Raw genomic sequence first — 14,243 nt, 5'->3', positions numbered from 1 at the left:
CGCTTTTTCTTTGTTTCCAATAGGAGACATCGATCGAGCTGTTAGGTAAGAATAAGTTTAGTTTTCAGTTCTAAGTTCAGCTATAAGTTCAGCATAAAAACAAGCGCATATGTTAAGTTACAGTACTGCATCTACTATTAAACGCTTGGAAATCTCAGCTAATGGTTTAATTTCGTCGCCATGAAATCGGATCGTTTCTTATTGTCATCGTTTCATGAACACTACAAACAAACAATGTATCTCGCATAACCTTATTCCAAATGTGCCTACTTGTTTATGTTGGTATAGCCCAGTGGTTCTTAACCTGGGCGCTACCGCCCCCTAGTGGGCGCTGTTAACTTTTAGAGGGGCGGAAATATTCAGGGGGCGTTATAGGGGGCGCTACATTCAGAAGGTGTAACGATATTTTTCTCACTGCAAATTTGCTTTAGTAGTTCTGCTGGGGGTACGAGAATCCACCGAGGATGAGGAGCTATATACAGTATAGAGATTGTGTTTAACAAGGGAAGTAGTGATTCTCTCTCAGAGCATTCTATGTTGGCCTATACAGCACAATGCACAACACCATCCGACAAGCGTGGACGTCGGATGGTGTTGTGCATGGCCTTTGTTGTTGATAATGGGCATTGTTTCCCTTTCCTTGTAGTAAGTAAATGGCATTTTGTGGTCAGCTTTTGGCAGGGACAGCGGGCAGGCAGTGCAAGCAAACCATAAGGACTGGTCATAATAATAGTCATTCAATAATGGTTATTAGTGTAACTCTTACTAACTACTAAAAAATCAGCAGAGATGTGCCTTAAGACTTTTAAGTTAAGAGCCTTAAGGCACATCTGTGCTGATTTTTTAGTATTAAAACTAACATCGGCTTAAACTAGTTTTTTCTTACTAACTAATAACTAATTACTACTGGCTGTAGGCTAGCCTTACAGTCTTGGAAGAAAATGTCATTAGTAGGCTACAGCCCTTATATTATAGTGGGCGCCAGACTATGGAAATCTCTGAAAAGGGGCGCTGGGGAAAAAAAGGTTAAGAACCACTGGTATAGCCTATGCCTTATAGTTATAGTGCATGTCGCATGTAAGTGAATTTATTGAATTCTTCTCTTCGCTTCATATCTATCGTATGGTCTGAAATAAAAACGTTTAAAGAAATAGGAAGGATGTAATTTTACCAGTCAGTTCAGGATTTCCTTTCTTATACTACTTCTATAACGTAATTTCCTACCGAAATGTTTCTTTTGCTGTGCACCATTGTTAGGGTAAAGCGAAACTCGCGTTCATTTCTTCTGCAGAAGTATTTGTAAGTAATGTGTGCAACTAATATGCATATTATATACGTTCAAGCAAATTGGTTTTGACTGTTAAAGCGGGCTAAGCTTGTAAATCAAACCTGGCTTTTATCGAAGGTGGATATGTTCGATTCCTGCTTCGGTTATGATATAAGCTGCGTTGTATTTTAAAATTAAGAAACAAAATTAAGTTATTTACTAAGAGGTATGGTCTCGTTCGAAAAAAAATGAGGTAGTTTTTTTTTCTTTGTTCACAAGCAAATCATTTTGTAAGTTATCTTTAAATGCTCAGTTTGTAGATGACGTATGTTATACTTTAGTCTTCTAGTTTAGTGTGTATCCATAAAATATTGGTCTATAGGTTATAATTTTGAATTGATTTTTACTGCAAATAGAGTAATAAATTGTAACTTAGCTAACATGGTGCAGCCTACACATTTCTTAACATAAAATGCAGGATGTAGGCTTATGTGTCGTCAAGGTAGGCTACCAGTAGGCTATATTCACTAAGAATCATAACGTAGGGCAACTATCAGCTACAACAAGCAGGAAGCCTTAGCTAGATGAAATATTTGTATTGGTGTAGGCTACAGTTTATAAAGTTTTTGTCTTAGAGTTAATTAAGTAAAACAGTTCTATCAGTCACAGATTATCCCAGTCATCGACTCCGCAGGTCAGGTCGTTGGGGGACGATCATTATAGGTTCGCCGCCATTGTGTGAAACCAAGCTGGAGGCTTCCAACTGTAGGCTACCAGGCCTGCCCACGTTGCCAGTGATATCATCGCCGTTGGACTTTGTTTAGTGTAGGTCCAAGTTTGAGACAAAGACCAGTCGCTGGTATGTTGTTTAGGGTGGTCGACTGGTCGTGGTTACGCGAGGGCTACACACACACACTCTTGGCCAGCTACATGTTCACCGCAGTTCACCACGTCGAAAGTGCAGCTTCAGTGGAACCGGTTGCAACTGGCTGCCGACTGCTTTGTTAAATGTTTATCTAGCCCCGCTTTACAAGTTACAGAATGCCTACCCGTCAGGCATTGTCATCTTCTACCAAAAAGATTGCAGTTGGAGACTTTTATGTTTGTCCATTAGCCCCAGGAGATATTACGAATATTGCTAGCTTTCAGCCTAGGTTCACCTCTACGGTACTCAGACAACTCGGCATGCCACAACTCAGCAAGTGCTTCACCTCAGCAATTACATTTCAGCTACTGCCAAGTCAGCAAATTAATTTTTTACAAGTTCACAACTGCTGACTTGAAGGATACTCCACGTCTACACCACTTTGAGACATATAACAGTATCCCAGTGAACAGGCAGCAACAGGGTGGCAATAGGCATATAAAGAAATTGGGCAGCACAATTGGCCTAGTTTTCATATTGAACATAAGCTACACATCAGCACATCATAAGCTACATCTCATTTTTGAAATCTTTATTAGCGGTATGAGGCTTGAGAAGTTACAAGCAATCTCAGTCATTGAATCTGATCCTATTGTTGACACATGCCTCAAATACACGGAGAAAACTATTTTAGGCTTCCCAATCACCAACTTCGAAACTTTGCCATTGATTTAATGTTTACATATTATAAATCAATTGAAAATGAAAGATCTTGCTTACTGCGTTGGTTGTTGTTAAATAATAACGACTTCAAGGAAATGCTTTGATTAAAAATACAAGTTGGTTCATGTTGTGTGGTCACAAATTAAACGCATAACGTTCAAACCACTGTATCGCTCAATTCACCTCCTTGATGCTCAAGTGAAGCATAAATATTCGTACCCACGGAAAATTTGCTGACGTAACTTGTAAGTTTGAAGGAGGGCAAGTTGTAGCCTATATGACAAATATATAGATAGTGGCTTGCAGGCGCGTGTCTGTCAAGGGAAAGAGAGATTCAGCTTCTTTGGCAGTCACATGTAGCCTAATTATTGGGCATTTAAGTTTTGTAAATAAATCATTTATAACAAATATTCTGGCAGTGGCATATTTTGATTACGTTTGCTCTTCCTGGCACAAACCTTTGCTTGACTGTTTCGTGAGTTGTTTAGGCCCTTATAGCCCATATGCTTCTATATTCTAAGATAGTTTCAAAACGAAATCGTGACAAAGGCCGCCTACACAAAGGAATGATGATAATAAGTTATCCTTCTCTTGAGTTTAGAGTAACTAGGCATGTTTAAAATATGCCGTTTTTTATTGGTTTAGTTGGTTGGTTTTTAAATCCTTTTGTCACAAACACAAACTTTTCATGTTTGTGTTTGTGACAAATAAATGAACTGAACTATAAAGAACTATCCTCGGACTGACAAAGCCTTGATAGGTTATTCCTAGTAGGTTCACATACTTATAGAAGCTTTCAATGCAGGGCCAAAAAAGTAGATGTAAAAAATATACCAAAATAAGGCTAATATCACAATGTTGTAAAGACATTGATTTGTGAAACTCCAACGTTGAAGTCGGTACATACGCGTTGATTGGTGACAGTCGAACGTTGAAGTCGGTACAACCACGCTACGATCAAACCGCAGGTTTTGTTATGGGAATGCCATATTTTATTCAACATTGCTTGGTAACCTAATAATGACAACATTTCTGCGACATTTCCAGACAGCAAAATTCGTCATTTTTACATTCATTCAACGTTGAATCAATGTAAGAATAACTGACTTTTCTGTGCGGATTTATGAGCTCAAAATCGCCAAACCACAATTATTTCAACGTGGTGTTTTTGTTGCGTTAGTGCTATTGGATGGTGTTGGTTAGTGAATTGTAATAATAGCCTGGATAAGTAATAGCTATACGCGTAAGCCTACCCTGTGAAGTTTTTTTCTTCAAACTATAACAATCATTAATTTTCAAGGGACTTTATTTGAAATAAAAACCTACGAAAATTTGAACTACGTAGGCCTATGTCACACACATATCAAAATTACGTTGAAGATGAAAAGAAAAACAAAAACCTAGTGGAACCAGAAAGCCAAATAACTTCTGGGGAATCGGATACCGGAGAGACAAAGTTATACAAAAGAAGATGGATTATTCTTGGATTATTTTGCGCTTATTCTGGCACGAACGCATTTCAGTGGATTCAATACAGCATCATTAGCAACCTTGTCAGCAGGTGGCGCTTTTACTTCATATTGTTTTTTGAGCTCTCTAAACGTTTAACGTTGATGTTGGAAAATGATCGGAAAAGACAGTCATCACTTAATTGTAGAATAATTGCTGCACTTAGCACATGACTTGTACTTAAAAGTTACAAGAAACTTGTAGCGTATTTGAATGCACGATCTACTAAAGAAAAGTACATATTTTCAGTTCTTGCAAATTTTTTCTTTGTTTCTAACAATTGCTCTGTAGCCTATGCTAGTATCTTCAAACCAATGTTCTATGTTCAAACTTTTCAAAAAATAAATTTGCTCCTTGTTTTGAAAGTGTTTTTGCAAGCTTAAATAATAAGCATCGTATGCTTATGGTACAACAAGACAAACTCTCCACCGAAGTTATAAAATGATAGCTCCATCAAAATATATTTCTGTAGGTTTTACGGTGTTTCAATCACTACCACAGACTGGCTCTCCATGGTTTACATGATCGGATACATTCCTTTGATATTTCCTGTCACGTGGTTACTGGACAAGAAAGGCTTCAAACTGATAGCGATTCTGGGATCTTCACTAAACGCTCTAGGGGCTATTGTGAAGATAGCATCAGCAGATCCCAATTTGTTTTGGGTGACCATGCTGGGTCAGACCATTTGCTCTGTGGCCCAAGTAAGTAAGCATTTGAAGAAATCCACCATTACATTGCTACTGTAATGCAACTGAGAATAATTGAAAACATAAGATCGACCAAACAAACGTTGCCTTTTAATAAGTTTTCATTTGGAGACGTTGGATCGATACAAGATAATTAAATATAAACATTTCTACTTTGCATGAAGAGATGGGCTGGTATCCAGTCAAAAGAATGAGATTAGTAAAATAAAATTTCAACATGTTCGTACAAATGTCACAGGCCTCCTGCAGTCCTGTCTAAACCAAATGAGTGAAGCTGTAGATGAATTGTCATACGAAAATGTGTCGCAGGCATTTTTGTCGCTTTTTTTTAAAGATACTTCAGATATAATAGTTATCCTCACTTTAACACTTTGCAGCCCTGCAAACTTAAAAAATTCTTTTGTCAAAGTTTCTTCATAACAAACATGACACTGAGTGATTCCTATGTTTCTTAATCTCCATTCTGGCTTCTCGATGCTAAATGCAAATACTTGTAGAGCTTTCATCAGTGCTCTTATTTAAATACTGTAGATACATGATTCTAATGGTTGTCGTAATTTCTTAAGGTCTTGATACTTGGAATGCCTTCTAAGGTTGCAGGAATCTGGTTTGGGCCAAAGGAGGTTTCCACTGCTTGCTCAATAGCGGTGTTTGGAAATCAGGTGCAGCGTTTACGTTTGGTCTGATAAAATGCTCATGTTTCAGGAAAGTTTCTAAGAGAGAATAAACAATGTAAAACTTGAGGCTGAAAGAAGCAGATTGTAATATGCTTGTAAGATTTTGATATGAGACCTGACGGCTTGCCTCCACAAGTCTAACAATTCTATAGCCTACGTTGTTTTTGACGTTTTTTTGCTTTTTTTTTACCTCAATGATATTTTTTTATTTTCGACACTGTTTGAACATAATCATCAAATCAAAGCAGTTTCATTAGAAATTGAATTAAAAGTTTTTGTTTAGAACTTAATTTCAAACTAAATTTTTGATCAAGAGAGAAGAAGTTTAATTGTTATTTGGACAAATTTTAAATAGATGGTACCGTAAGGATGATTAAAAAGAAAAGCGATAGAGTTCCAACAGCGGAAAACTTTGGCACATGGTATGCCTGCACAATGTAGCCTACATTGCTTTTTTCGAATGTTTAATTCGGGGTTTAATTGTAACAGTTTCACGCAGGGACGGTTTCACGTAGCCTACTTACAGAGCAATCAAACCACAAGCATAGGTCTACTCACCCAATGTTAATCGCATTTTTATTGAACGTTTAGTTTTGTTAACAATCAACTATTTTATCTAGTTAAAGATACCAAATAGGAAATGTTGGAAGTAGAATAAATCAGTTTCATACTTTTAACCTTGAGCCTATGCCGTTTGACCATGTTTTTAATTTTACAAAACAAGGTCACAAGACAACGGTTCAACTCTGAGTGTGCACTTGAGCAGCGCACTTTAAGGACAGCCTTCTTTTCAGCGGCACCTTGTGGATAGAAAAATTTACAGACAACACCTAAAAAGAAAAATTCACTTTGTCGATCTCGGCCTGTGCCACTATAGTTTAAAGCCTCCATATGTGAAAAAAGTCCAGGATTGAACTTCAGATGAGGCTTTCTCGGTCCGAGGATAAAGATCCCTATAAATCAATCGATTAAGAACTGGTAAGTTTAACTATGCAAGCACATTTGGTAACCATCTACTTCAAGTCTTAAACAAAACTCACCGAGTTTTTTTTTGCAGATTGGTGTTGCTGTTGGATTTCTTCTTCCCCCGAGAATAGTACAGGATGTGGAAGATGTCGCAATCTTAGCCGAAAATCTTCGTTGGATGTTTATTGGCACAGCAGCTATCACTACTTTGTTGGCAGGCTTGGTGATTGTTTGTAAGTCCATTGGTAACACCATGTAGGACTGTAGGTGTTGCGACTGTGTCAAAATTTTTGTATTTAGTAAATCATTTTTCTCTCTAGCACGCTTTAAAGTTCGCGTTTTGTTGCTTTTACCTTTTTCCAGACGCTGTTATGCGATTGCAAGTGATATTTTTTGCTTTGATGGTCGGAAAATGAAGACATAAATGAAGGAATATATTTTATTGTTTGTGAGCATGTCTGATTAAACTGATTTTGACTTTTAGTCTTCAAAGAGAAACCGGCCATTCCTCCCAGTAAGGCTCAAGCACACTTTTATCAGACTGAGCACAAGGGATCATACACAGAGTCAATCAAAAAGCTTATTTTGTCTCCTTCGCCGCTATTACTCATCATATCTTACGGCAAGTATAGATTAAGCTACTCACATTGCTTGCTAACCGCCTGGTTTATAGTGTCTACTTTAGACTTTAGAGAGATTACTGCCACATCTTACAGATGTTACCACAACTAGATTTAATTCTGCATAATGTTTTTGTGCTATTAATGAAAGTACTTCCATCCGTTGATTACTTTGTGCGAAGATTATATTTCGAATTTACAATTATAGGCCTTAATTGTAGCCTATTATGAAAAGTTGTTGAAATTTGTTAGTTTGTATGCGAACAACGGAACGGTAATCGTATCCAAAATAAGTTAACATTAACATTATTATTAGGCTACGAGTGAATAAAATATCTTGAAGACACACACGTCTCAAGGGCAAGAATTGAAGTTCATAATTATTCTCTGATGGCTGTACACTGTATAGTGTAACTACTAAACTTGGGCTAGCTTTCAGCATTTTATTGCTTTCGATTTATTGTGTAGGCTGTATATTTTGCTTAAATCTGCGATAGTAGCCTACACTAGCCTGCAGAAAAAGCTCACTATTGCTTTCTTATACCTTGATCAACGTTCGGTATAGCTTGTTTTTAAAACACGGTATGCGATCTTCCAGTGTAGACAAAGCTAAAGTATCACAAGATGTAGCGGGGTAAGCATTAAGCAATAATGCAGTAATAATGTAATATTCTATTATGTAGTCATTACCTGGTCTAGCTTCTTAAAGAATTCAGTCATGTATAATTGAAAAAAAACGTCACAACAAATGTGCTTTTGATTTACATTTTGCCGATAATTACGATAATAAAATAATGTTTTCAGGGATAAACACCGGATCCTTTTACGCCATATCCACTTTGCTCAATCAAGAAATCTTGACTCACTTTCCAGTAAGGGTATAGCCTACAGCATGCAATAATTAATTCTTATCTGACCTACTACTCTCATGGACTTCTAAATAGTAGCATCTGGACTGGACACTCAGTGGTCAACATGAGGCCAAACAGTTGGTACAACAGTTGCCCAACAGTAGGCCAACAGGGTTAGTTACTTGGCTGTTGGCCCACTGTTGGCCAACTGTTGTACCAACTGTTTGGCCTCATGTTGCCCACTGAGTGTCCAGTCCAGGTGCTACTATTTAGAAGTCCATGTACTACTCCACCTTGAAAACATAGATATCCCTCGATTTTAGGGACGATGGTCTTTGCGTATGCTTGGGCGTGAATTTACTGAAAATGAACTTGACCATGTAAATTCTTAAAAAAACATACGTGAACATGGCGATCTACCGAATTATCTCAATGAAAAGACAATAACATTAAAATTGGCCACAGCGCGTTGAAGCACTTCATCTGCTTTCACAACCATTGAGCATACTGACCTCATCCGTCTACTGTACCGTTGAAGACTTGCCCTTTGGTATTTTGAACGAGGTTTTCTTTGTTCTTGTCCTTTCAACCAAATTTACTATGGTGACCTCGATGTATGCAGTTTGCTCCCATCATGAGACTGCAACTTAAGAGACTACCGGGTACGAAAACTCCTTCAAGGTAATAGCCTAGTCCATGAGAGGAGAGTCTTGAAGTAGAATAAACTATGGTGCGAATACGTATAATGAAACTTTTTCCACAATAACATGTCGCAATTTAGCTACTTCGTCAAAAACCGCTACAAGCATTCGAACCTATCAGAATTAATCTATCAAAGGCATAAAAGGCTTTGTTAGTTCGAGGATAAACATTCAAAACCATTCAACTAAACACTAATTTAAACTTGTTAGGATAATATCGTTGACGCGGGGCAGATTGGTTTAACCATGGTATTGGCTGGAGTACTTGGCTCAGTATTGTGTGGGATATGGTTGGATAGAACCAAGTTATACAAGTGAGTATCGACCGTGGTCATGCCATAGCTAACTATAGTAAAGCTATATGGGATAGTCTACTATACTTAGTTAAGCTATGAAATAGTTAACGCTTGTTCAATTGTGTTTCTCGGTAGTCGAGTGTAACAAGAATTGACAGCGATAGACATCCGTTTCTTCCATGAGCCTGGGCTCATCAGTATCGCACCACTAATTTATGTTGCTACTGTTTTTTGATAAAACTGTGATCCGTCATTGATCTATAGTATACCATGGCCATCTAAAGATACGGCCTGATTTGTCACATTTTGCAGAAATTTCCAGGTTTTTCTAACTTTGGGAGAACGTTTAAATAAATTTTTCTAAAAGTTAGATTTTTACGCTTTCTGTATTCTTTTTCCCAGATAACACAATAGGTTTTAACATCCTCACATGTTGAAAACCAAAGAAAATTTGATTTTGTAGATTTTAGTCAGACTGTTAATTTTCAATAACAGTCTGATTTTGCGTTTTTCAACTTACTTTTTCTCATTTGCTACTGCTTCCCCAAGGCAACAAAAAAGTTTTTTGTCATTAGGAAACCGCAAAAAGTAAAAATATCTCAAAAAATGTCAGTCAAGCACTAGCAGTAGCTGTAATCAAAATCTGCAAAATGTGACAAATCAGGCCGCATCTCCAGGTGGCCATGAGTATACAAAAGAAAAGTCAAAATATCCAAACACACTATTTGAATAAGGCCCTTCTGATGATCCGTGTAGGTGAAACAGACTGTTAAGGATTCAGATCGTAATAACTATATTTGATTTAACTTTACCCTAACTATGTTTTCAACATATCCTGTCAAACTTCGTTTCTAGAAAAACTACAGTTGGAGTTTATGTGGCAACTCTGTTGTTCATGATCGTATACACAACGACATTGGACTCAGGTCTTCTGTGGGTGATCTATCTCACTTGTGCAATGCTTGGGTACGTTTAATAATAGTCAATCCTGTACTTTACTCCCTTTACCTAGAAAAATAAATTTCTCAAAGTTTATTGAATTTTCAATTTTTTTAAATCATAGAGTCCTTTGGGTGGTGGGATGGTGTAACGGATAAGGCGTTGGCTTTCCAATTATGAAAACCTGGTTCGACTCTCGGCTTTAAACAGGTTGATGAAAACATCGCTCACCTCCACCTAGAGTGTAGTATATTGGGTGGGCATAGTTGCTGCAGGAAAGGTGGCCGAGAGAAAGGAACTGGCCACCCTACTCTCCTTAGTGCCGAAGGCTTAGTACAATAAGAACCTTATCTTCTCATACCCAACACTTGAATCAAGTTTGAAACCACCTTTACCTTTTTAGAGTCCGTTAGTCAGAGACGTAGCCACGGAGGAGGGGACTGGAGGAGTAATCCAACCCCAACCGTTTTATCTTGTGCCACAAAAAATTAATTTCACCTTTAAATGGGAACACCATAAGATTTTTAATCCCTCCTTAGCTGAAGTCTAATTGAGTTGCAAATTTGAGATTTTTAAGGCACTATATCAAAATGCGGATTTTGGCCTTTGCACACAGGTCAGAAGATAGCATGTCAGAAACATAAATTATTTTCATACACAAATTTTCCTGTAATTTTTACAATGCTTTTTTAACCTTGTGTTTATAGACTAACGATGACCGGCTATTTGCCTGTTGGCTTTGAATTTGCTGCTGAAATAACGTATCCGATTTCAGAAGGGACATCATCAGGGCTGCTAAACGCTTCAGCTCAGGTGAGACACTGTACTAACGATCCTTCTTTGTTTCCTTGGGCATTATTTTGCAAGGTTTGTCACGACTATTCGCTTAATCACAAGACAGCAGCTACCAGTGTGTGCTTTATTGCTAAAGTGATTCGCATTTGTAAGATTGTCAGGATCGAAAACTTTTGTACAATATCGAGAACGAAACCATCGAATTACACCCAGATTTACAAGAGGAGTAGGTTTTGTTTTGAGTTTGTTACAGAATTTCATTTCGACTAAGTGAAGTTTGTTGCGACATGTAACGCTACTTTTAACAGTGCGTATAGCGTCTGGGCTGCTTTAAATAACTTTCAAACAGGGTATGTAACATTACAGTAGTCTACTTTCAATACTTTCAACACTTTATATAGTTTTTGAACTACTTGAAATAGGCTAACTTTCTTTTGAATAAAGTATATATGTAACACTACTTTCAACACTGCATGTAGTGTAGGGCTGCTTGAAATAACTTCGTTTCGAAAAAACTGTTGAAACGTCATAAAATTTTGTTTCCTTTCTTTGATTTTTCATTTCGAGTAAGATTCCTATAAATTTTGCTTTGTTTTGTTGCAATATCTAAATTGTTTCCTTTATTATAATTTCGAAATGAAAATCGCAAAAATGTCAGTAGCCCAGAAAGCGTATTGTCATTAGTTTTGTGATATCTTGAGGGTCACATGACCAGTTGGCAAATCGGAGATCAGGGGTGGATCCAGCAAGTAGCTGTAGGAGGGCGATTTCACCAAAAAAAATGATGTGCACATTTACATTCATCTGACCTTGCAAATGTTACGTAAATAAAGTTACTTTTCTCTGCTTTAGGGGGGAGAACTCCCTAATCGCCCCCCTGGACCCACCACTGTCGGAGATGAGGTCAAAAAATAAAAGCCTCGATTTTTTGTCATACAACTGAAACCCAATTATTGTAATGCAGCAAGTTTACTTTATTCTTGTATCTGACGTCATCTATTTTGTTACTCAAAAGATATGGGGCATTATATTCACCCTGGCTATGGGTCAATTAATACCATCCTGTTCTGTTCTGGGAGCAAATATCTTTCTCTGCGTTGCCCTGTTGGTCGGTTCAATAATAACAGGTAAGAGAAGTAACCAGACAGTAAAATATAAAGCAATTATAGCGTCTACAGACATTGAATCAATGTAAAAATAAAAGATTTTGCTGTCTGAGATGGTCACGTGTCATATTCTTGTTGAAACAAGAACATGCAGCAGTTGGTAACGTGACATCATCGTTGCAAGCAATTATAATATTTAAAAAATGAGTTCATATCAAGGTAAAAAAGTAACAAAATATAATTATTTTGAACCACCTTACGTCATAACGCAAAAAGTAACTCACAAACAACAATCGAAACTAAACACAACAGTAAAAGATAAAATAATCTGCTACTATTACGTAGTAGGCTAACATCTTTCATAAAAACAAACATCGCTCTTACATAAACTGTAATTTTTACCAGAGTTATTAAAATAGTTTCCTGAAAAAACAACCTATTAAAATGCATGAGTATTTTCAGAAACTATTCTATTTTAAATGATATTAAATGCTAACTACAATTTTATACATTTCAGTGACAATAAAATCTAATCTAAAAAGACACAAAGCCAATATTGACAACAAAAAATCTCCAGCGATCCCTGATACATGATGGAACTTCGTTTTAGCCGTCAAAGTCTGGCCTGTATTAGCTTGTTTCATGCTTCTATACTATTTTTCAAACGGTACTCATAGAAATGCGAATCCATGGTGGCTAGAATCGTTTGGGAGGTTTCTATTGTTACGCTCAGTCGAACAAACCAATGTTTTTTCACTGATTCAAAGCTATCGTTTCCGCAGTTTTTCAGTAAAAAATGTTTTTTATTTTGCTTTACGCTTGTTCTGTTCAATTAAAATCTGAACAGAAAGATAGAATCTATTAGAAGACATTTATATAGCACTCATGTAACACTGAAGATGAAGACAGTGTAGTTTTTGAAACGTTTGTTTGCTCAACATGAGTCTAATGTCTATATTTTGTGCTCTTTATTTTGTGAATAGAATCATCTGCTTTACAATTGTTGAGCATTATGTGATAGCCTATTCAACGTGAAAACAAAAACTAGGGGCCTAGGCTAAGATAGCGGAAACGTTTTGAGTAAAATGTTGAGATGCAAACTTAGTGTAGTTTCATTGTCTCGTTGTTAGAGAGATGATTCTACTCAATGAGTGACTGGCGGCTATACGTGCATGATTTTGAATGTAAAGGGATAATTTTGGGAGCACTAGCCAGCACCCTATCGCTTAGGTTACAGGCCTAGCTGTCGGATTTATATGCAGACATACTGATACTCCAGAGCTAGTTTGAAAAGAAAATATTCTGAATCGATTGATCATAAGTCGTCACCACAACATACATCATCTTACCACAAAGTGGAGCCATGAAGCAAAATTTAGTCAAATTTTACTTTTCTGTTTTTGAAGTTGAGTTTCCCACAGATTTTGTCTTTCTTCGTAGTTATTGGCCGAAGAATGTTCATACCTTCCTCATCAGGTGGAGTTAAAAAAACATTAGTTCTTTTTGTTGTGACAACACCTTCGGACGTTGAATGCAAATCTTACTTATTGCTAAACTATTGGAAAAAATTTTATCAAATAAAAACTTTAAACAAAGTTGTAGGATTTATGTAAACAAACTACATCAAAGTCTATTATATCAAGTGCCTAAGCATTGCTACAATGCCTGTTGTCCACGAAAACCTCTTCATAATATATGCCTATAAATCTAAAAGATTTATTAGCCAAAATTGCTTCGTTAAAGTGTTCTTATGGCGTTTCGGTGAAGTAAGCTATAGGCTACAGAAAAAAAAGCGTTAATTTCAGCAAACGAAAGCGCTTTTAATGCTTTTAAGAAACGACTATATCCAGTGACTATGATTCAATTATAAGCAGTTGAACAGCCAGGGCCGTTGAGAGGGTATTTTTGGCACGGTACCAATCAAATAGCGGTGGGATGGCGCAGCGGTTAAGGCACTCGCTTTCCAATCATGCAATCCTGGTTCGACACCCGGCTTAAGCTGGTTGTTGAAAATCACCGCTCACCTCTACCCAGGATGTAATAAATTGGGTGGGCGTAGTTGCTGAAGTAAAGGCGGCGGAGAGAAAGGAACTGGCCCCCCTACTCTTGTTTGTGCCGAAGGCTTAGTATAATGAGAACCTTATCATCTTATCCCCCGATGCTTGGATCAAGTATGGGACTCACCTTTTTACCAATTAAATCCTTGGGCCCAAAATCA

At 37.2% G+C, this 14,243-nt stretch overlaps 1 protein-coding gene across 1 annotated transcript; it reads left to right on the top strand.

Annotated features, from left to right (window-relative positions):
- The first annotated feature begins 4,161 nt into the window (after nt 1-4,161).
- Nucleotides 4,162-13,019, top strand: LOC145768464 (choline/ethanolamine transporter flvcr2a-like). The gene is made up of 11 exons (XM_082579961.1): nt 4,162-4,416; nt 4,837-5,068; nt 5,641-5,736; nt 6,809-6,950; nt 7,202-7,339; nt 8,142-8,209; nt 9,100-9,203; nt 10,041-10,151; nt 10,832-10,937; nt 11,935-12,046; nt 12,543-13,019. The coding sequence occupies exons 1-11, from the start codon at nt 4,205-4,207 to the stop codon at nt 12,617-12,619; spliced, it is 1,398 nt and encodes a 465-aa protein (XP_082436087.1). The 5' UTR covers nt 4,162-4,204; the 3' UTR covers nt 12,620-13,019.
- Nucleotides 13,020-14,243: the final 1,224 nt, after the last annotated feature.

This window comes from Aplidium turbinatum, chromosome 4, assembly GCF_918807975.1.
Source record: "Aplidium turbinatum chromosome 4, kaAplTurb1.1, whole genome shotgun sequence".
Classification (NCBI taxonomy): Eukaryota; Metazoa; Chordata; class Ascidiacea; order Aplousobranchia; family Polyclinidae; genus Aplidium; species Aplidium turbinatum.
This window is presented reverse-complemented; position numbering and strand designations above follow the sequence as displayed.